The sequence below is a fragment of the Saccopteryx bilineata genome, chromosome 5 (assembly GCF_036850765.1).
Source record: "Saccopteryx bilineata isolate mSacBil1 chromosome 5, mSacBil1_pri_phased_curated, whole genome shotgun sequence".
In the NCBI taxonomy this organism is placed as follows: domain Eukaryota; kingdom Metazoa; phylum Chordata; class Mammalia; order Chiroptera; family Emballonuridae; genus Saccopteryx; species Saccopteryx bilineata.
In genome coordinates, this window is record NC_089494.1 from 77,058,384 (window position 1) to 77,079,397 (window position 21,014).

The 21,014-nt window shown below is 40.6% G+C and overlaps 1 protein-coding gene and 2 non-coding genes across 9 annotated transcripts in view; 1 reads left to right on the forward strand and 2 right to left on the reverse strand.

Moving 5' to 3' along the window:
* RBMS1 (RNA binding motif single stranded interacting protein 1) overlaps window positions 1-21,014 on the forward strand; it is a 253,204-nt gene that overhangs the window by 200,764 nt on the left and 31,426 nt on the right. For all 7 annotated transcript variants that reach the window (XM_066279069.1, XM_066279070.1, XM_066279074.1 and 4 more), the window contains exons 4-6: window positions 2,549-2,640; window positions 13,078-13,235; window positions 15,922-16,001. In XM_066279069.1, coding sequence (XP_066135166.1) covers window positions 2,549-2,640; window positions 13,078-13,235; window positions 15,922-16,001 — 330 coding nt within the window. The remainder of the gene's footprint in view (window positions 1-2,548; window positions 2,641-13,077; window positions 13,236-15,921; window positions 16,002-21,014) is intronic.
* On the reverse strand, window positions 1,338-1,413 carry TRNAT-AGU (transfer RNA threonine (anticodon AGU)). The gene has a single exon. It is a non-coding gene; the product is annotated as a tRNA-Thr (tRNA).
* On the reverse strand, window positions 2,027-2,151 carry LOC136307194 (small nucleolar RNA SNORA69). The gene has a single exon (XR_010725864.1). It is a non-coding gene; the product is annotated as a small nucleolar RNA SNORA69 (small nucleolar RNA).

Genomic DNA, 21,014 nt, shown 5'->3' on the forward strand with positions numbered 1-21,014 from the left:
TCTGAAAAACACCCAAAAATATGTTTAACCTAATTTCTAACTGGCATTTGAGTAACATTCTCTGGTTTTACCTGTGTCAGCCTCTTTTTCTTTCCAACCTGGCTATTTCTCCACTGTCTAAATCAAATTAAGCCTGATTTCAGTCCAATTCTAGGTAATAGAAGGAAGCTGCTGCTTGTGTCAGCTTTAACATTCATCTCTTCTAAAACAGTTACTTCTATAATAGATAGTCTGCTTCATTTTATTACAACTTATTTTGTTACGAGGCAGTATTTTTGGTACTAACATTGCACACTGACCTTGACACGAGTTCTGAGCCTTCTGTTAGGTCTTGTTGACATATATGTCTGTGACACGAGTAACTAACATTCTAAATTACTATATTTTTATAATACCTATACATTAATCATAGGGCTGGCCCCTCTTCTATGCAACCTCTACCAGGCGTCCCCAAACTACGGCCCGCGGGCCGTATGCAGCCCCCTGAGGCCATTTATCCGGCCCCCCACCGCACTTACGGAAGGGCCACCTCTTTCATTGGTGGTCAGTGAGAGTACTGTATGTGGTGGCCCTCCAACGGTCTGAGGGACAGTGAACTAGCCCTCTGTGTAAAAAGTTTGGGAACCCCTGCACAGTGCTTTTCTTTTTCAAAATATTCTTATTTAAAATGACTTTAATAATAGGTGTGAGTTTGTAGAAAAATCTCTCTTGGTATTTTTGCCTGGTACCCTGACCTTTTAAACCGTATGCTAAATATTTATATTAAACTTTTCTCAATAATTTAACGATTATCACAGTGAAATTTAAGGATTATCACTTAGCTGGTTAGACCATCATCCTGATATGCCAAGGTTGCAGGTTCGATCCTAGGTCAGGACACATACAAGAATCAACCAACAAGAGCATAAATAAGTGGAAGAGTCAGTCAGTATTTCTCTCTCTCTCTCTCTCTTTCTCTGTATCTCTCCTTTCCTTCCTGTCTCTCTAAAATTAGTGATTGCTTATTTCTTTTTTTTTTTTTTTTTTTTTGCATTTTTCTGAAGCTGGAAACAGGGAGAGACAGTCAGACAGACTCCCGCATGCGCCCGACCGGGATCCACCCGGCACACCCACCATGGGGCGACGCTCTGCCCACCAGGGGGCGATGCTCTGCCCATCCTGGGTGTCGCCATGTTGTGACCAGAGCCACTCTAGCGCCTGGGGCAGAGGCCACAGAGCCATCCCCAGCGCCCGGGCCATCTTTGCTCCAATGGAGCCTTGGCTGCGGGAGGGGAAGAGATAGACAGAGAGGAAGGCGCGGCGGAGGGGTGGAGAAGCAAATGGGCTCTTCTCCTGTGTGCCCTGGCCGGGAATCGAACCCGGGTCCTCCGCACACTAGGCCGACGCTCTACCGCTGAGCCAACCGGCCAGGGCTGCTTATTTCAATACATTGATTCTCATGGTTGATTCATGAGCTCTTAAGTCCTTTTTTTTTTTGTATAGTTTTCCATTTTCATTGCTTCTGTTAGTTTTCACGGCTAGATACCATCCATGTGCTTATTTTTATTTTGTAGCAGTCCTACCCTCACCTCGACCCCTTTTTTCTCTAATTTCCTCATTTTGATTGCTGTGGCCAGGGAAAATAGCTGACCATCTTGTTAAAACTGTTTATACAGCTTTGGATAAATAAGCTTTGAACTAGGGCCTCTTTTAGGGGAGCATTTGATTTTTGTTTTAGACTTTAGGACATGAATCACAGAAACAGCTATTTTAGATATTTAGAGGCCTTTTTACCCTCTTTTTATTCTGAAGGGAGATGATGATGAGCTATATTTTAGGTAAATAAGTATTGATATTTTTAGCCAAGTACTAAAATTTAGATTATTTTATATTTTGGGTATCTAATGGTGGTACTTAATGTATTTGAAAAATGAAGTTTAGTCTACTGCATAAATAGAACATATTTCTGTCATTATTTCTTTTAATTTTTTACTTTTTTTTTTACTTTTTTTTTTTACCTTTTTTAACTTTTTTTATTTTTTTACCTAATTGTCCATGTTAGTCTGTCATGATTTTACCTGCATTAAGGCAAAATCAAAAACACCGTTTTCTTTCAGCAGGATAAATGGCAGTACTTCCACACAATGAAGCACTGTAATTGCAACCTGCTTTTATTTCTGTCATTATAAGCTCCATAAGGTGGCTGCATATTTCTTTCCAAAGCATTTTCAGTGCCTTTTCTCTGAAGTTGATTTTTTTTCTTTTAACTTTCATTGGTGACTGAGATATCATTTCTGTCGGTAAATATAGAACGCCTGAGAAAGGCAGTCTGGAAAGGGGGAAGACGGGTTCTTGACTCGGAGGGAAAGTGAGCCAGCCTGTGGTCGACAGCAGAGAAGGCAGCCTGAGGAGGGAGCTCGCTGCGTGGCGTGGCGGCTCGTTAAGCCAAAGAACTGTCTGATCGGCAGCGCTCTCGTTTGTTGTTGCCTGCGGCAGGAGCCAAATGGGCTCGTTCCTTTACGTGATCATAAAGTGATGCCTTAACAACAAAGTGTGTTTTGCATTTCAGGTTATGGTTTTGTCGATTTTGACAGTCCTGCCGCTGCTCAGAAAGCTGTGTCTGCCCTGAAGGCGAGTGGGGTTCAAGCCCAAATGGCAAAGGTGAGTTGAGAGCCAGTAATTGCTTCTCTGGTCCCTGACTTAGGTTCTGAAGCCTGACACGTTGCTTTTCCTATAACCATCCCAACTAGCCATGGTTACTTCTGGAAACTTGTCCCATAATTCCACATCCTCAATGGTTTTAATGCAGTGTAAGCTCTTAGTTACTATTTTGAATCTATACAAAAATCAGACATTTTAAAATATTGGTTATTTATGAGATACAAATATCTCCTCATCTAGATGAAGACTATTGCTGAAGTGATATTTATGCCTTAGTCTTGATCGCCTCAACGTAAGCTTGGGTTATACCATACCTAGCACCTACACCACATTTATTGAGACATTCATATAATTATGTACATTTTTTTCCAATTGTGGTCCTGGAATTGCTATGGAAAATATTTTCAAGCTTGAAACTCGACAGTTTGATATTTTGTGCAGTCTTTTCAAAAGAGCAATAATTTTGTATTATCTGACTTCTTGAAGTGCAGCGGAAAGGCCTTTTGTGCTGTGCTCTGTTACTTCTGAAGAGCAGCATGTAATCATTCCCAGGAGCATTCACATTTCCGTAAGGAAAGAGGGTTTATGGAAGTTCAAGAATGCTGATAAAGAAATAAGTTACCTGCTTAAAACTTAAGGATACTGAAAGACATACAGGCAGCTGCTAGCACAGAGCTTTACATTGACGGAAAGAAACAAGATAAGTAAAGATTTTAGGAATTAATGAAAGGTATCACCTTCCTAAAGTTGTCATTGACATCTAATATTTTTAAAACTGTAGATTGAGTTGGACTTACTTTGGATTTTTTGTTTGTTTGTTTTAGGTTTGTTTTGTATTTCATACTACTTGACTATAGTAGGTGTTTAGTTATTAACTATTCTGGATGTTCTTGAACTCCAGAGTGAGTTGTTAAACAGAAACTGTAAATATTGAGCACCAGGAGTTTTAGATTATTTGTCCATAACATAGATCAGTTTCCTGTGACATCATTGAAACACAGGGATTATGAGGTTTTAAATTATTTAATTGTGAATATACACTGCCTGTATTGTGTAATGGTTTATGGAAAGTTTCATTTTTCATCGACTCCATCCATTGAACTCCTGAAGTGAAGCTCCCGCTTTTCTAGCCACTCTCACAATTTTTAAAAAGTTCCTTCAGTTTCATTTAGTTCGGCTCTTTCCGAAGATTTTTTTTTTTTTTTTTTTTAAACAGTGCTCCTTGATTTTTCTTATACAAACTTCATGGAGTATAATTATCTTCCAGTACATTTTCAGCTATTTCTATATGTTTGCATACCAACCTCAATACAATATTTTAAACAAGATGTATGGAAAAAGTCTTGAGTTACATGCCAAATATAGTTGGTGAAGGGCCAAAATCGTGTGTAGATATTTTGAAACTGCCAAGTCAGCTAAAGGGATGTGTGTCTTGGATATTGCTGGTTCTAAAAGAAATCATAGTTACAAAGCAATTGTCTGCTAACAGCCATCTTTGATTATTTACTAATCAGGAAGCAATGTTTTAAAAGGTGTACATCCCAACATAACCATTTATTTGTGTATACACACTCAGAGGGAAATATGTAACAAATGTATTTAGTTAGATTTTAAGAATTGGTAGGAACATTGAAAAATAAATACCTGTAGTTACATTTTAGGAAATTGGGGGTTTAATTAATGTTAATGTGTTATATACATCATTATTTTCTCCTATTTGAAATATGAAATGGGCTTCTAGTTAACATTTTGATGCCAAATGTCTGATTTTCAAGAACACATTACTGATGTTAAATGTGTAATGCCTGTAATCTAATTGTCCAGACCTGTTTATTTGACAGAATTTTGAGTATCGTATAATGGTAAATCTCTCTTCCCCAGCTAAGGTCTGCTCGAAGAAGTAAGCCCGAAGTGGAATGGGATATGTTCAATTTCTTTCCTGTTTCCCAAACTTGTGTTTTTTCCACTCTTCCATTAGCTCATTAGCTGTGGTTTAATACATGGCAATTTGGATTTTCATAATTTTATAGTCTCCTGATAATTCACTAGAGGGAAGTGGATGGTGTGATGGGTTCCTTACCCTCTCCAGGGTCGAGTAGTGGTAAAAGATGGGAAAGCTTCCTGCCCCACCATGATGTAATCTGGCATTGATTTCTCTGGCCAGACAGAACTTCTCCAGAGCATCCCAGCCTCATACATTCTTGGGAGTTTTTCAGAGTCATCTTACTACCATGGCCACTCCAGTTGGTCTTTTCTCTATAGTCCCTTGAAGCTTGAGGATACATGGCCTCAGGCTACTAGCCTCAGCTCCTCATCTAAGGGTCTGTCTTCCGCCCCTTTCTACTGGGACCTCCTTGCCCTTCAAGACAGCCTTCTTGGGAGGATCTGACACAACCCTGGGCCAACTCTACCACCAGTGCCCATATCTGACCTTCATTTTTGCCAGCTACCCATAGGACAGTAGTTACTTCCCAAGGACAGTCATTAGGGCCCTTCAGTCAGAGTTTTGACTTTTAGATTTCTTGGGTTTAAGTCTGTCATTGATTCATTGTACCCACCATGCCCCACAAAACACAGAACAAGCCTCCTGAGTAGTCTGTTGAAGCCCCTCTTGCTTTACTGGTGGTGATAGGGAAGCGGCTTCCATGGTGAGACTCAGACAGTATCTGTGTTTCTCTCCACAGCGTATTCATTCCCAGCCTCTCCAGTCACTCAGAGACAGACAGGAAGTGGGGGGTCAGCCGTGCATGCCAAGCCAGTCCTCAGCCAGCTTCTATGCAGACTCCCTTTGAGCGGTGTGGTTTCTCACTGAATATGACAGTGACACCCACTGTTTTGTGTCCTCTGAGGAAATGTAGAAAGAGGCACATTTAAACAACCTGCTCCAAATGTAGAGGCCTTATTTAGACTGGCCCCGTGTGCCCTTTACCGAGGCATCTTTTCCGTGTCTGTGCTCTTACGCAGTATAGCTTATCAAATATCTTCTGTTTTGTAGAAGTTTTGACAATGTAGTCACTCAGACCTGGACGGGATGTAGATCGGCAGTCATGTATGCCTTGTCTACCGTGGACTTTGAATTCTGGCTTTCCCATGAGATGTTAATGAGCACTGTTCACAGACCTCCTGAGGAAGTTGTTGCTGTAAATAGGCTAGAAAATGATCCTTTCTTGCATCATCTGTAGGGAAGAACAGTACACAGGTTCAGAGATGCTGGCAGTGTGCCAACATCTTGTACCTTATGAATGTCTTCAGGTCTTTGTTGGATGACTGAGATTCCTGGATCTGATGTCTTTGGTATTACCATATTTCCCCCTGTATAAGACACACCCTTTTTCAAAACATTTTACGTCTAAAAACGGTACATTTTATACAGTGGTTGTAGTATTTTTTTTACTTGCATTTCCCGCTTTTTTGCGTGAATGAGGAGTTGTATGAATTTTATGATGAATAAAACTTGAGTTCAATAACTTTATGTAATACATTTCTTTCAAATTTTGGGCCCCAAAATTAAGGTGTGTCTTATACATGGGGAAATACGGTATATCATTCAAGTTACAAAAGGTATTTTAAATGCTAGAGGGCCCTTTGCTCTAGAACAGGGGTCCCCAAACGTTTTACACAGGGGGCCAGTTCACTGTCCCTCAGACCATTGGAGGGCCGGACTAAAAAAAAAACTATGAACAAATCACTATGCACACTGCACATATCTTATTTTAAAGTAAAAAAACAAAATGGGAACGAATACAATATTTAAAATAAAGAACAAGTAAATTTAAATCAACAAACTGACCAGTATTTCAGTGGGAAATATGCTCCTCTCACTGACCACCAGTGAAAGAGGTGCCCTTTCCGGAAGTGTGGTGGGGGCCGGATAAATGGCCTCAGGGGGCCGCATGTGGCCCGCGGGCCGTAGTTTGGGGACCCCTGCTCTAGAACATAGCACCATGGACTTGAGTGTCTGGAGTTGAAGTAGTCTCTTCAAGTTGCCTGAGTAAAGGAACACACATTTTTGGAGAAAAAATTTTTTTTAAAGTTCGGGTTTGGGCCCCATTATTTGAGTAATAAGGGACCCATCACTGTCCACTTTCCTCTAGTGAATTAATCAGGATACTATAAAGTTGTAAAAAGTCACATTGCCATGTGTTAAAGGCTTGCTTTCCTATGTAATCAGAAAACAGTAGGGGCATTCTGTTAGAGTCCAGGGAGTGAGGGAGAATATATTGTTTGACCTGTTGGCCACTTGGGTTAAAAAAGGACTCCACACATGCTCAAAACTGAATTGCAAAACTGCCAGTAAATAGCATTAGACAATAGTTAGTGGGGTGTTTTTTTTTTTTGTTTTTTGTGGGTTTTTTTGCATGTTCCAGTTTCCAGTCCCTTTCTTGGTACCTGGTATATGGTAGCTATTAGATGTTTAATATGTTAATGATCAAAGAAGCCAATTAAGTGAGAGAAAAGTTTTCTTCTGAGCGTGGGCAAATAATGAGACTAAGAATGGGACATTTAGAAATATTCATTGAGCTCTGTTCGAGTACCTGTGAAACTTATCAAAAGGTTTTCCCAATGTCTCAAGGCCGATCCTGTTCATGTTACACTTGGCATTTGTTTCAAATGTGTGCATTTTTAAAAAATAAAAGACTTGAAATTTATAAAAAGAAAAGAAAAACAGATAAGGAGCTAAAATGACATAAAACTCAAATTAGCGTTAGTGGTATCTTTCCATTGAGTGACTTGTGTAAGCCTTTCAGCAGTGTCTCTTAAGGCCTGCTGGTGGTAAGCTTGCACATTTTTTTGAGTAACTAGGCAGTTAAACGAGCAGGAATTGAGTCCCCTTCCTCACAGAGGCCTACCGTGCTTCAGGCAGTTTGCATTCACAAGCCTGTAAGCAGCAAGCGATCTGCTGGTTGGTGAACCTATTCAGTACAAGAGAAAACAGATGTCTGGTCTTCCTGCCAAGTCCCTTTCTTGCATTTTAGGAACCATTCCACACGCACAGGGAGGTTTTTGTTAATTTCTTTCAGATGATGACTGAGTGCTTTACACCACGGGACCTCCGAGTCCCGCTTTTCTACTCAAGTGAACATTAGTAGCCATTTATCCCTCTCATGGCCAATGTGGGATCTAGTTTTCTACTTGTTAGAGAAGCCATTGAACCCTTTCCATGGATATAAAGAGGCCTGTTGGCCCCATTTTTATGTTTGACCACCCATAATTTACAGAGGACTTGTTTTTTCAGACACAGCATTCTATGTAATAAAACAGTTATGATTGTCACTGAGTCTAAGGAAACTAAATTAGCCTCACTCAAGAACCACCCCCCACTTACTTAACAAGTATTATATATTTTGTTCACTATGAATGGATGGTAATTAGAATGCATGGACACTTTCAGGATTAGATATTTCTGTAGCCAGTGCTGCTGGCTTGGAGTTCCTTTCCTTATTATTATTGCAGCTATGTGGTCAGTGCTTGCAGAATAAGTTGAGAATTTGAAAAGAAAAATAAATGACATTAGTTCTAAGGGTCATCCTAAATTAAGAAACCTAATTGAGTTGTTGCTATTAACAAATGCATTAAAACATATGCATTAAAAATCATAGAAAATATTTACTTATATTTCTTCTGTCTCACTATTTATCCAAGAATGAGTTAAGAGCTCAATTTCCTTCTGGATTCTGATTTAGCGCTTTTCTTTTTCTTCATTGGTAAACTTTCAAGTTGAGTCAAGACTTTTAAAGTGTAATATTTTTTATTAATATTTTAATAATAACAGCAACTTCAAAACAGATTTAGAAAGTAGTTAGTACCTACATTGTCGCTCTTAACATTACTTCACTTATAACATTCTTCTGTGAACTTCTTAAATATTAGTCCTTTAGATTTTTACAATTGTAACTTACAGGGAAAGTCCACAATATTTATGATATGTTTCCTATGTAACATTTTTTAATGCCATATTTTTTCCCAAGGAGTGTTTTAATGCTCTTTAATTATGGGGTTTTCAGCTTTACTCTGAACCTGACTAAGCATGATTCAGAAATCTTTCTAATTAGTTAAGTTTAATCATATTACTCTGTGCCTCCAGATCCCACCCCCCCACCCCCGTTTTTTAGGGTGTGGCTTTCTAACTGCAGTAAGCGGAGGGCAGTTCCTCCTCCTTCCCTCTCCCCCTCCCCGGCCAGAGAACAGGAAATCACAGGATAAGCCTGGCTCATCTCCCTGGAGTTTGAGTATTACTTGAAAAAGTATTAGGACAGAAGAAATACTGTTTCTATATGAAAACAAACTTGAATAGTCAGGAGGTAGATTTTTAAATTTACACCCCCGTCCCCCCTCTCCTTGTTTTTAGATACAGCACGAGGCTTCAGGGAAATCTTGCAGTTCCTGCAAAACTACTTTGGCCTTAGCCTACAGATTCTTCAGGATACATAGCCATTCTCCCTGCTGTTAGCATTGCTTAAGTGAAAACGTTTGAGTAACAATGACTGACAAAATAAAATCCAACTCCTAGGTAGCCTTTCACAATCTGGTTTCAGCCTCGTGACTTCTGCTTGTTTCTCAAATTTCAACTCAGTGTCATGTCCTCTGAAAAGTCTCCCCTAATCTTCCTAAGACAAGTTCCCCTGTCCGTCCTCCCACTGTCATTTGCACACATCCATATCATAGTACTCATTACATGTGTTTTTATCTCCCCAACTTATCTGCTGGAAGACAGGACGGGAGTCATGGTTTATAATGAGTCCGGGATGCGTGAGGAGCACTGTCAATGTCAGTTAGCTGTATTAGGCGGCAGGCCCCTAAACACCCACCTTCAGACAGAAAAGGACCCCATCTGTGTCGGCCAATTAAGGACCAGACTTAAGAGGAACAAATACAGCCTTTTGCACTGCAAGAAAATCTGGGGATTTGGGAGGTTAAAGCCGACATGAAATGACTAATCAAGGAGCTTTGTGATTAATTGGGTGAAGTTGGTGGAGGTAGTTAGTGAAGGCGAAAAAGATTTCACCTCTCATCCCATCTATCTCAGAAGAATGTGAAAACTTTAATACCTAAGACCATTTGCTTCTCCCTATATTTTGAAATATTTTATCTATTATTGTCATGCACTCATTAAACAGATCACTTTCAGTTGTTTGTTATACATTAAAGATAAACTCCATTTAATTGTCATTAGGAGGTTTGCTCAGTGTAAGGTAATCAGTGATGTCACACTGAATTTATCTAATTTCAGCTAAAAGCAAAGATGATAGTCATTTTGTTGAGTCTGTGGAGGCTTTAATTAGGGTAACTATTCAGCTTGCTACTGAGCATTTAAAAATGTTTAATATTGCCCTGGCCGGTTGGATCAGTGGTAGAGTGTCGGCCTGGCTTGCAGGAGTCCCGGGTTCGATGCCCGGCCAGGACACACAGAAGAAGCGCCCATCTGCTTCTCCCCCCCTCCCCCCCTCCTTCCTCTCTGTCTCTCTCTTCCCCTCCCGCAGCCAGAGCTCCATTAGAGCTAGGTTGGCCCCGGGCGCTGAGGATGGCTCTGTGACCTCTGCATCAGGCGCTAGAATGGGTCTGGTTGTGGCAGAGCGACGCCCCAGATGGGCAGCGCATCGCCCCCTGGTGGGCATGCCCGGTGGATCCGGGTCAGGTGCATGCAGGAGTCTGTCTGACTGCCTCTCTGTTTCCAACTTCAGAAAAATACAAAAAAAAAAAAATGTTTAATGTTATCTTGGACACAGCCACACTGACCCCCCCCCCCCCGAGTGTCTGCGGCCCCAGGCTGGGAGCCTGCTCTGTATCTTCAGAACTGGCCTGGTGACCTTCTGCTCTCTTGTCAGAGCCAGGAAGTCATAGGGACAGTCTTTTCTGCCCGTTATTTCTCAGTCTTTGATAACTTTAATAGTTGGGAATACCAGGGTTATTTGTCATTTTCTAGGATACCAGATGGTTATTTTAAATCTTACCAGAAAAAATAATCAATGTTCACTTTTACTTAAAGATTATATTAAAGGACAAGTTTTACTTCAGGTTCCATTATTCTAGGGTATATTTGAAAGTGGAGACTTTTAAAAAAATTTTTAGGAATTATATTGTTTTCAGATGTACAACTCTGTATACATTATCTGTATATTGTTACTGTGTGTTCATCACCCAGGTCAAGTTTCTTTCCGTCACCATATAGTCCTTCACTCTCTTCTGCCTCCCCCTAACCCGTTTTCCCTCTGGTAATCACCATGCTCTTGTCTGTTTGGATGAGGTTTTTTCTTTGTTTAATCCCTTCCAGTTTTTCACCCAGTCCCCCAGTCTCCATCCCCTAACAAATATTAGTCTGTTCTCCATATCTATGAGTCTGTTTCTCTTTTGTTTATTAGATTATTTTGTTTATTAAATTCCACATGTAAGTAAAATCATATGGTATTTGTCTCTCTTACTGGCTTATTTTACTTAGCATGATAACCTCCAGGTTCAATTATGCTGTCATGAAAGGTAAGATTTTCTTCTTTTATATGGCTGAGTAGTATTCCTGTGCATAAATGTATCACAGCTTGTTTGTTTGTTTTTTCTTTTGGTACTACGGCTTTTTTATCCATCATCTACTGATGGATAGTTGGGCTGCTTCCAAATCTTGGCTATTTTAAATGACACTGCAGTAAACATATGAGTACATATATTCTTTTGAATTAGTGTTTTGGGTTTCTTTGGATATATTCCCAGAAGTGAAATTGCTAGGTCATGAGGAGTTATACTTTATAATTTTTGAGATAACTCTACACTGCTTTCCACAGTGGCTGCACCAGATCACCAATATGCATTTCCACCAACAGTGCACAAGGGTTCCCTGTTCTCCACATCCTCGCCGACATTTACTGTTTGTTGGCTTATTGATGATAGTCATTCTGACTGGTGTGAGGTGATACCTCATTGTGGTTTTAATTTGTACTTCTCTGCAGATTAGGGATGTTGAGCATCTTTTCATATGTCTGTGGGCCATTGGTGTGTCTTCTTTAGAGGCGTGTCTATTCAGGTCCTTTGCCCATTTTGTAATTGGATTGTATTTTTGGTTTTGAGTTTTATAAGTTCCTTGTAAATTTTTATCAGATGTATCATTGGCAGATTGTTCTCCCTCTCAGTGGGTTGTCTTTTCATTTTGTTGGCCTTTGTTCAAATTCAAACATGTATATGCTCCACATATATTTTTAAAAGCACTGTGCATTTTGGAAATCGAGACTGTAATGAGTGTGCTATTTTGTTGCCTAGAGCTAAAACATTAATTAATGATTTTACTAATAGTGCTTATTAAAAAAATAAGCTTGCCTAGTTCAATATGTAAAGATACAATTGGTTAATAAGAGCAAAGGAATGCCTGATTTGAGATTAAAATTAAGGCTATCCTAATCTTACAATTGCAGAGGTGAATTTTGACTTGGTCAGAAAATATTCCAATAGTTATATAGGTTTTTCCCCTGATGACTTGAATGCCATACTCTTAGTAAATATACGTAACAGTTCTCGGAAAATTTTGTTTATCTTTGGTTTCAGCTGATTGTACCTTAGCAAAGGAAAGAGGAATAGGAAATGACCTAATTATTGCTTCTTGAACTTTCATATGCAAATAAATCACCTGGAAATCCTGTTAAAATGCAGCTTTTGATTCTGTAGGTCTGGGATGGGGCCTGAGATTCTCCATTTCTAATATGCACACAACGTAATTTTGCCTCTTCAAGCCCCTGGATTACTCTCTTGAGTAGCAAGGATTTAGCAAAATTTCCCTCCTGCGCCTGCTCTAGAGTTTAACTTCACCCAGATTCTAAAATTTGATCGGCCTAAAGCTTAGCATTTTGTATGGCTTTGAGTTGTCTTGTTTTTGTTAATTTAGCAGCTCTCCTTTTCCCAACGGTGGTTGCAACTCAGAAGTAGTCAGGACTCCGCTGTGGAGCAGAGGAGGGGATTTGGGGCAGAGCCCCACTGGGCTTTCAGTGACTTGGTCCAGAATCCCACATGTGTCTTTGGATTGAATTATTAGCAGTAATAGCCTTCTGCGCAACAGTATGCCTGAAATGGACTCCTAAAAATAGTAGCAGAGAAGAGGTTGGTTATTTCGGGAACACTGCAAACAGCTGAGTGTCGTGGTTCCAGGAGGGCACCCTCTCAACACAGCGGCCCTGCCAGCAGCAGTTCCACTTCCAACTCTGCTAAGAAAGGCTTAGTCAGATCATGTCTGACCTGCGCACATTGTCTAAGCCTCAGATCCTCTTTTAAAGTGTCCACGGTGACTTGGGTGTTGTGTAGTTCCCATGATCTTACTAGGTAACTTTTTTTATTATTAATGTTAGAAGTAGATAATACTTTTAAAGACCTGAGCGAAGAGAATGCCTAAATAAAAGTAGGTGTGTTAACATATCTCATCTTCTTTTGGAAATTAATAGACAATTCTCTGTTCTGTTTTAGCAACAAGAACAAGATCCTACCAACCTGTATATTTCTAATTTACCACTGTCCATGGATGAGCAAGAACTTGAAAATATGCTGAAACCATTTGGACAAGTTATTTCTACAAGGATACTGCGTGATTCCAGTGGTACAAGTCGTGGTGTTGGCTTTGCTAGGTGGGCATCCTTTCCAGTCTTAGGCTAACAACAAAGCTTTGCTATATGTTTCCTGGGAAATAAATACTGAGCAAGAAGAGAATTTCAATGAGAACTAAGGGAGCTGGTTGCACCATGAACTTAAATTATCTGTAAATACTGGTTTGCATTTTTCCAAATGTTTTGGAAGTTTATTAGCATTCTTGAACCTGAGGATACTAATATTTAGTGACTCTGGGCAAGGAAATATTACATGAGCAATAGTTCTGAAAGTATCTGCCCCTGATTTTTTTTTTTTACTTTACAGGGACAGACAGAGAGGGAGTCAGAGAGAGGGATAGATAGGAACAGACAGACAGGAATGGAGAGAGATGAGAAGCATCAATCATCAGTTTTTCGTTGCGACACCTTAGTTGTTCATTGATTGCTTTCTCATATGTGCCTTGATTGCGGGCCTTCATCAGACCGAGTAACCAGGCGTCCCCAAACTGCGGCCCCCTGAGGCCATTTATCCAGCTCCTACTGCACTTCTGGAAGGGGCACCTCTTTCATTGGTGGTCAGTGAGAGGACCACTGTATTTGGCAGCCCTCCAATGGTCTGAGGGACAGTGAACTGGCCCCCTGTGTAAAAAGTTTGGAGACCCCTAACCCTTTGCTTGAGCCAGCGACCTTGGGTCTAAGCTGGTGAGCATTTTTTATTTTGCTCACACCAGATGAGCCCGTGCTCAAGCTGGTGACCTCGGGGTCTCGAACCTGGGTCCATGGCTCCAGTCCAACGCTCTATCCACTGCACCACCGCCTGGTCAGGCTGCCCCTGATATTTTTATTAATTAAATTAGGACACCTATAACTTCTTTAAAATAACAACTTCTGGCTCCTGAATTTCATACAGAGATCAGTATGGTCTTTCTCATTGGATGGAAATTTGATTCATAATCAGTAAAGTCAATGAATTAGATTTTTTTTATTTTTTTTTAGAGAGGAGAGGGAGAGACAGAGAGAGAGAGAGAGAGAGAAGGGGGGAGGAGCAGGAAACAACTCCCATATGTGCCTTGACCAGGCAGCTCCAGGGTTTCGAACTGGCGACCTCAGTGTTTCCAGGTCGACACTTGATCCACTGCGCCACCACAGGTCAGGCAATAAATTAGATTTTTAAATAATATATTTTGAACTTTCAGAAAAGTAAAACAACAATATGATACCTGTCTGACTACCAGTTGTTACACCAGTGGTAACATTTTACAATTTTGCTTTGGAGTACTTCCATAAGAAATAAAATGTTACAGAGATAGGAAGTGCCATCGTTCCTTTTCTCTTTTGTCTTTACCTTCCTAGAAGGGATACTTCAGTGTACTGATTAATTTGGTTTATAAAGGAAAAATCTTAATTAGGAGGAACTTTGATTTGTTATATAGTTCTAACCTGAAAGCCCATGTACAAAAACTTATTTGACATGGTACAGTATTTAGGAACTTAATAACTGCAGCAACAAACAATGTCTGCGTATCTTAAAGAACTGGTTTTGATTTTTATTTGCTAGCCTTTTACTTTTCTCTACATTATCCTATTTGATATCAATCACATGTACTACCACAGACCTGTGAGATAACAAAGCAAGCATTGTTTACTATTATACATATAAGAGAATTGAGGCCAAGACGGGACTTTTTTATTGTCACTTGGCTGCCAGGTAATGAGGCATGATCTTCTAGCTTTTAGTCCATTGCCCTTTCTGTTAGGCTAGATAAATTTATAATAAAACTAAAATGTTTTTCCGTCGAAAGTCACCAAAGCTAGTGTCTCATCTCCAGTGTGTGCTTGATTGGTTAAAAGGATCCAAGTGAAACAAGCCCAGTGCCATCTAAAACCTGTCACCTCTGTGGGTGTTCTCCTGAAAGAAGATCAAGTAGCTTTATTTCTATACTCAAAGATGGAATCCAATTAAATTCTACTGCTTTTTAAAACTATCATTATCTGTTAAAACCTTTGTGTAATTCTGGGTAGTCTAGGAGTATAGCGTATTTTGAATGGACAATTCAGTGTTTCTTCCATTAAAAATAAATAAGGCAAAATAATTTAATTCCCCTGAAATGTTTCTCAAATGTTTTTAGCCCCCTGCAGATAATGAAGACTATGCTGTGAAGTTAGGCTTCGTCCTTTAATTACTCCTCCAAAGCCAAGATTAAAAGGAAGGCACATAATTGACTTAAATTTAATTTTTAACTTGAAGCAGATATAAAAACTATATTAAAGGTACTATATCCTCTGATTGACACTAGTTCTTCTCACAACTTTTGAGTCTTCTTTTTTGTGACTGTGTAAAAGGAAAGGCCATCTTTAAAATATTTCAGCAAACAGTAAATACACTAGTGTTTTAAACTCTTTTTGTTTAATTCAGTATTATAACTAACAAAGCTATTATGTATTGATTGTCAGTTTTCCAACAAGTAGATAAAAATTATGCATTTGATGATTGGTCTTAAACAATCTTGATATAATTTATTTCTTTTATGATTTAGAAGTTACTTGTTAATACTTATTTTACTTTAGAGGTATACCAGCAAGTTAGATAAAAGATAATACACACTCACTTTTTCTTATTCAGATTTTTGCTGGTTTCATTTACATTCACTAAACCTGTAAGAATGTATTCATGCTCAGAACAGATCTCTAAATATTTGTTTTATTTATTTTTTTATAAATATAGGATGGAATCAACAGAAAAGTGTGAAGCCGTCATTGGTCATTTTAATGGGAAATTCATTAAGACACCACCTGGAGTTTCTGGTATGTTGTTTGTCTAAAAAAGTGTTTTCATAGGACTCGCAACATTTTAATATTTTAAATATTCTTTATTTAGAAATTAAATTTAATAAGGTGACATTGGATGTCTAAAATTTTATCAGTAGCCTTTTTCATATAATAAGTGTATAATTTTAGAACATGATGACTCATATCAAAGAACCAAAGAAAATGTCATTTAGCTCTTTAAAGTTTATTTCTTTGGATCTACAAATAGGACTTAAAAATTCACCTTTCTCCAGACAGTGAGTGTTTGAATATGAATGGAAGCTGACCCTGTGTAAGGATCCATCTGACCTGTAAAGCAGAAACCTCCCTCCCTTTGATGCATAAACCATACTCTAACCCACCTTACGCCCATCCTTAACACATCTGTCATCCAGTCACATCGTTGAGGACTGATACTTCCCACCCCAGCTCCTGCCTTTGTTACCCCTCCCCCCCTGCAGTGTCTGGACAGCAACTCCTATGGCCTTTCTGCCCACTTCCTCCCATTGCTCTGCCTCATGTTGTCGTGACCGAGAACGCCACACATTCGTTTCGACCTCACACTCTAGTAGCTTCGACTAAACTTGATCTGAAATACAAAGAGCTTCTTCCATTTTTACTTTTTATTGGGCCTTCTTTTCCATCCCGTCTGTTCTCCATTTTTGAGCACTAAAACCATTTCTTTAGCAGCATCCTCAGTTTCCTTGTACTCCGTCGCTTAGTCACGCTGGCTTGGCAGAACACTGGACCTGGGTTATCCCTATAGCCACCCCCCTTTCCTGTTCCTGTGAATCCAGGCAGGGAAGGCTGTCTCCAGCCACCCGGACCCTTAGCATCACTGGTGCTCATCAGCTTCCTCACCCTTCCCTAGAAGCAGTTCTCAATTTCACTGTCCTGCCCAGTCTCCTCCCCACTCCACCCTTCCCTCTAAGCAGATGACCTCACTTCCTGTTTGATGATTACAATTGAGATCACCAAGCAGAAATGCCATCGTCAGCTTCCTGCTTCCTCCCTACGAGGAGACCTATGCCCACACCCATCCTTACCCCCGCCCCCTCTACTCCTCCACCCTGTCCCTAAAGTCTCGAGGACCAGGGGTTCCAAGCTGTGTGCTCTTGACCCAATTCCAATAGGATCTTGCTCTGCCACTTATCCCCTCCCTAGAATTTCAATCTGTCTTTTGCCTTTATTCTCTTTTCCAACAAAACCAAAAACCTTTATTTTTGATTAATAACAGATCTCTGGCAAAACTACCCAGTGGAGACATGGGAGAAAATGAGCACTAATACCAGGAACAAAAATTGTGAACATATAGCTACAATAGACATTTTTAAAAGCAACAAAACTATGAACTATTTTATACAACTACATTTGAGTAAATAATTTTTTCCAGAAAAACCTGTCCATTTGTGTTTGAAAATGATGTTTGGGTCTCTGTGCTCTTGAAACTAAAGGAAGCCTTCTCTGGCTCCTTCTCATGGGCCTCTGGACAGGTGCTCCGCTTCCCTGCCCCTCCTGCACCCTCAGCTCTCTCCAGTCCCACAGCTTCCCCCGGGTACAGCCGAAACTCCTGCTGGTAAAATGACTGGATTCATCTGCTCAGACTGCCTTGACAACGTACCACCCGCTGATGGGCTTAAAACAATAGAAATGTATTGCCTCAGAGTTCTGGAGGCTGGAGATCCTAGATCAGGGTTTTCAGCAGGACTGGCTCCTTCTGGGAGTTGGAAAGGAAGCTCTGCTCCAGCCTTGCTCCTTGGCTGGTGGACAGCTGTCTTCTCCCTCTGTCTCTTCACACCGTCCTGCCTCTTTCTGTCTGCCTTTGTGTCCAAATTTCCCCTTTTCATAAGGATATCAGCTATTGGATTCGGGCCCACCCTGATGACCTCATTTTAACTTTAAAGACTCTGTGTCTAAATAAGGTCACATTCTGAGGTGTACCGAGAATTAGAGCTTCTCAACTTTTTTGTGTAGGTGTAGAGGGAACACGATTCAACACTTAACATTCACCTCCCGATGATTAAGTCTGCAGGCTTTCCTGTCTTTCTGCTGGCTTGTCTGCCAGCTGTGTTTGGGACTGCTGGTCCCTCACTCGTCTTGGAAATGTGTCCTCCTTTGACTGATGTTGTACTTGTCTGTCTAGTTTCTTCCCATCTTGTGTTGATTCCTTCTCCTTTGTGGGCTTGTTTTTTTCTATCTACTCTTTAATTATTACTGGTTTCCTGAATTCTGTTTTTGACTCATGACTCTGCTTGATTTCTTCCACTCTCATGGTTTCAGCTGCTGCTTAGGTGCAGATGACTCTCAGACATTCGTCTCTTCTCCTGGCTTCTCCCCTGAGTTTCCGGTGGCCGGGCCATTCACCTTGCACTCATCCACTTCAGAATTCAACTCACCCCCTTGCCATCTAATCCTGCTCCAGAAACCCAGAACAGACTACCCTGGGCTTTCCTCCAACCCCTCCATCATCTCACAGACAGTCATTCAAGTCCTACCTTTCTCCCTGATTATTTCTAGAATCTGCCGTCTCCCCTCCATCCCTCTACCGCTGTCTGGTTTATCCCCTTATCTCTCACCTAGGCCGCTACAGTGGTCTCCTCATGGTCTGCTCTGTTTCTACTCCTTCCTCTCTCAGATGTCTGTGGCCAGAGGGACTTAGATAAAAATAGGGGCTTTTGTGTCACTTTACTGGCCAAAGTCCTCCCCCTGTCTCCCTCTCCTACCCCTTGAGGAAAGGACTCGGGATTCCTAGAATGACATTGCCTCATTCTTCAGCCCTGCCTCCCTCTGTGCCCAGCCCACAGTTTCTCCTCCTACGCTGAACTGCAGACGTGATTCCTGACACTGTGCTGCCTCGTTTCTTACCTGGTTTCCCATTCCTTGGGTCCCCTTGGTTTCCTTGAACCTGGCTGTTCCCCTTCAAGGTTGTTCCCCTGGGCGGGCCTCCTCTGATCTTGCTGGGTACCTGCTGTTTGCATGGCACCCGGAGAACATCCACCGATACCATGACGTTTAACATGCTTACATGTGTCACACCATTAAACTAGAAGGTCTCTAAGGCAGATACGGTTTTCTCATCTTTCTCTTTTCATACCCAGCGTACTTAGACCATGCTAACTAAGCAACAATAAGTGTTTGTTGGTTTTGTATAATTTCACTATACTGTTCACTAAGACAATGCTACCTGTTTATAAGCTAGCATGCTAGTGGCTGTCTGCAAACCACAAGTTGAAGTGGTATTCCGGATTAATTCCGCTGCTCCACAGTTCCATCTTTAACTGAATGGTTGATGCTGATGATTAGGGATTCACTTTAATTTTCTGTATCCAGTTGAATCTCTCTCACTTGATAGAAAACCTGTTTGTAAGTTATATGTGACACCACAGACTACATTCAACATGTAATACTAAAACCTAACAGCATACAGGTCACAGCTCAAGTTTGGAGCGGAAAATATGAACCTGGAAGTAAACTATTCCAAGGAAGTCAACTTTGTGAAAGACCTTCCCTTTTGTTTTTAAGTTAATTTTCTTCTTCCGTCAGGCACACCTGAATTGAAAGATAAGAAAATAAAAAGAAATGTTTTTGCTCTCTAACCAAGAAAGAACAAGGGAGAAATCGGATACGTGTGGGAACCTTGTTTACTTTGCCCTGAGGACACCCGTATTAACCCCGTGCCCGGCCGGCCCCTGCAGCCCCTCTCTTCCCTGCCATCCTTTGCACAGTCTGGGCCCTCAGAGTGTTAGTCCTTCTGAAGGGAAGGACTTACCCACCCACCTGTGACCCCTTTACCTTCTCAGCTTATTCTTGCATGCAGCAAGGAAAGTTGGAGAAGGGAAACATCCCAGCCCACTTTTGTTTTTAATGTTGTTAGCAGATAAGATCTGCCAGTTCCCCAAGTGAAATAGATTTCGGAGTGTGCCCCATGGAGGTTGGACAGTTTTCTTTTTTTCCCAAGGGACTACTTGATTGTATCATTTAACTATTTTCTTTGAAGTAAGTTAGAAGATTATTGGTCACGTCCATTCAAGGAAAAATAGACCTGGATTTCCAAACCATACATAAATGATTGTAGGATTCTCTGTACCTTGCAACTAGTAGAAACGAGTTTCTTCCGAGTTGTGTGCCAGTTGTCAAATGGGGCCCAAGAAACAGATGATTTTTTTTTAGATCCAGGATCATCATGGGGGTAAGGCAGCTTTGCAGTCAAGCTGTTTCTGTCTGTTCTGAATGAGAACTTCATTCTGTGTCATTTTCTGATGTTTAATGATCTTTCATGTATGGTTAATCTTGGTTCCCAACTAACTTGCAAGTTCTTTGGCTGCAAGGACTGTGTTTTACTTTTAATTCTGTGCTAGACACAAAGCCTGTGTATCACCCTGTAACAGTATAGGTGCAGGTTACCAAGGGGTTTCTAAGAGCATTTTTCTTGTGGAGCTCATCACAACAATCATGACTCTTTAGAGGGCCTTTTTGGAAACTGTTTTGCCAATGCAAAAAGTTGAACTAGAGTTAGGCAGGGTTTTGAAATGTACACTGGGATACTTGGATGCGTACTGTCCCAGTGAACTCAGCTTTTCCCAAAAACAAGTCCTCAGTGCATTTAAGAACCCACAACAGAATTTGAAACACTTTCAACTTCTCTGGGTTCCCCCGCCCTTTTTTGTATATATAAAATGAGAATTCTCTGACTGCCAGTCTGTTTATTAGGTGCTGCTTTCTCTCTCAGATTACCTGAGTGGCTACTTGGTAGCATGGGTTTCTCCACAGAGTGCATATGATTATTTTCAGTAGAACCAGCTGAAAACAAAAATATTGTCAGGCAAAGGTAAATTAAATGAGCCTCCATTTGAATGTTTAAATAAGTAGGCTCATTGCTAGGCAGACATAACATTTCATAAATACAGTCAGAGGATGGCTTATTTGATGCAAGTTGTTTAGCCGGCACGTGCAGAATTCTCTGGGATAGTTTCTGTCAGAGTGCTCAGAGCCTTGCACAACTGGCAATTT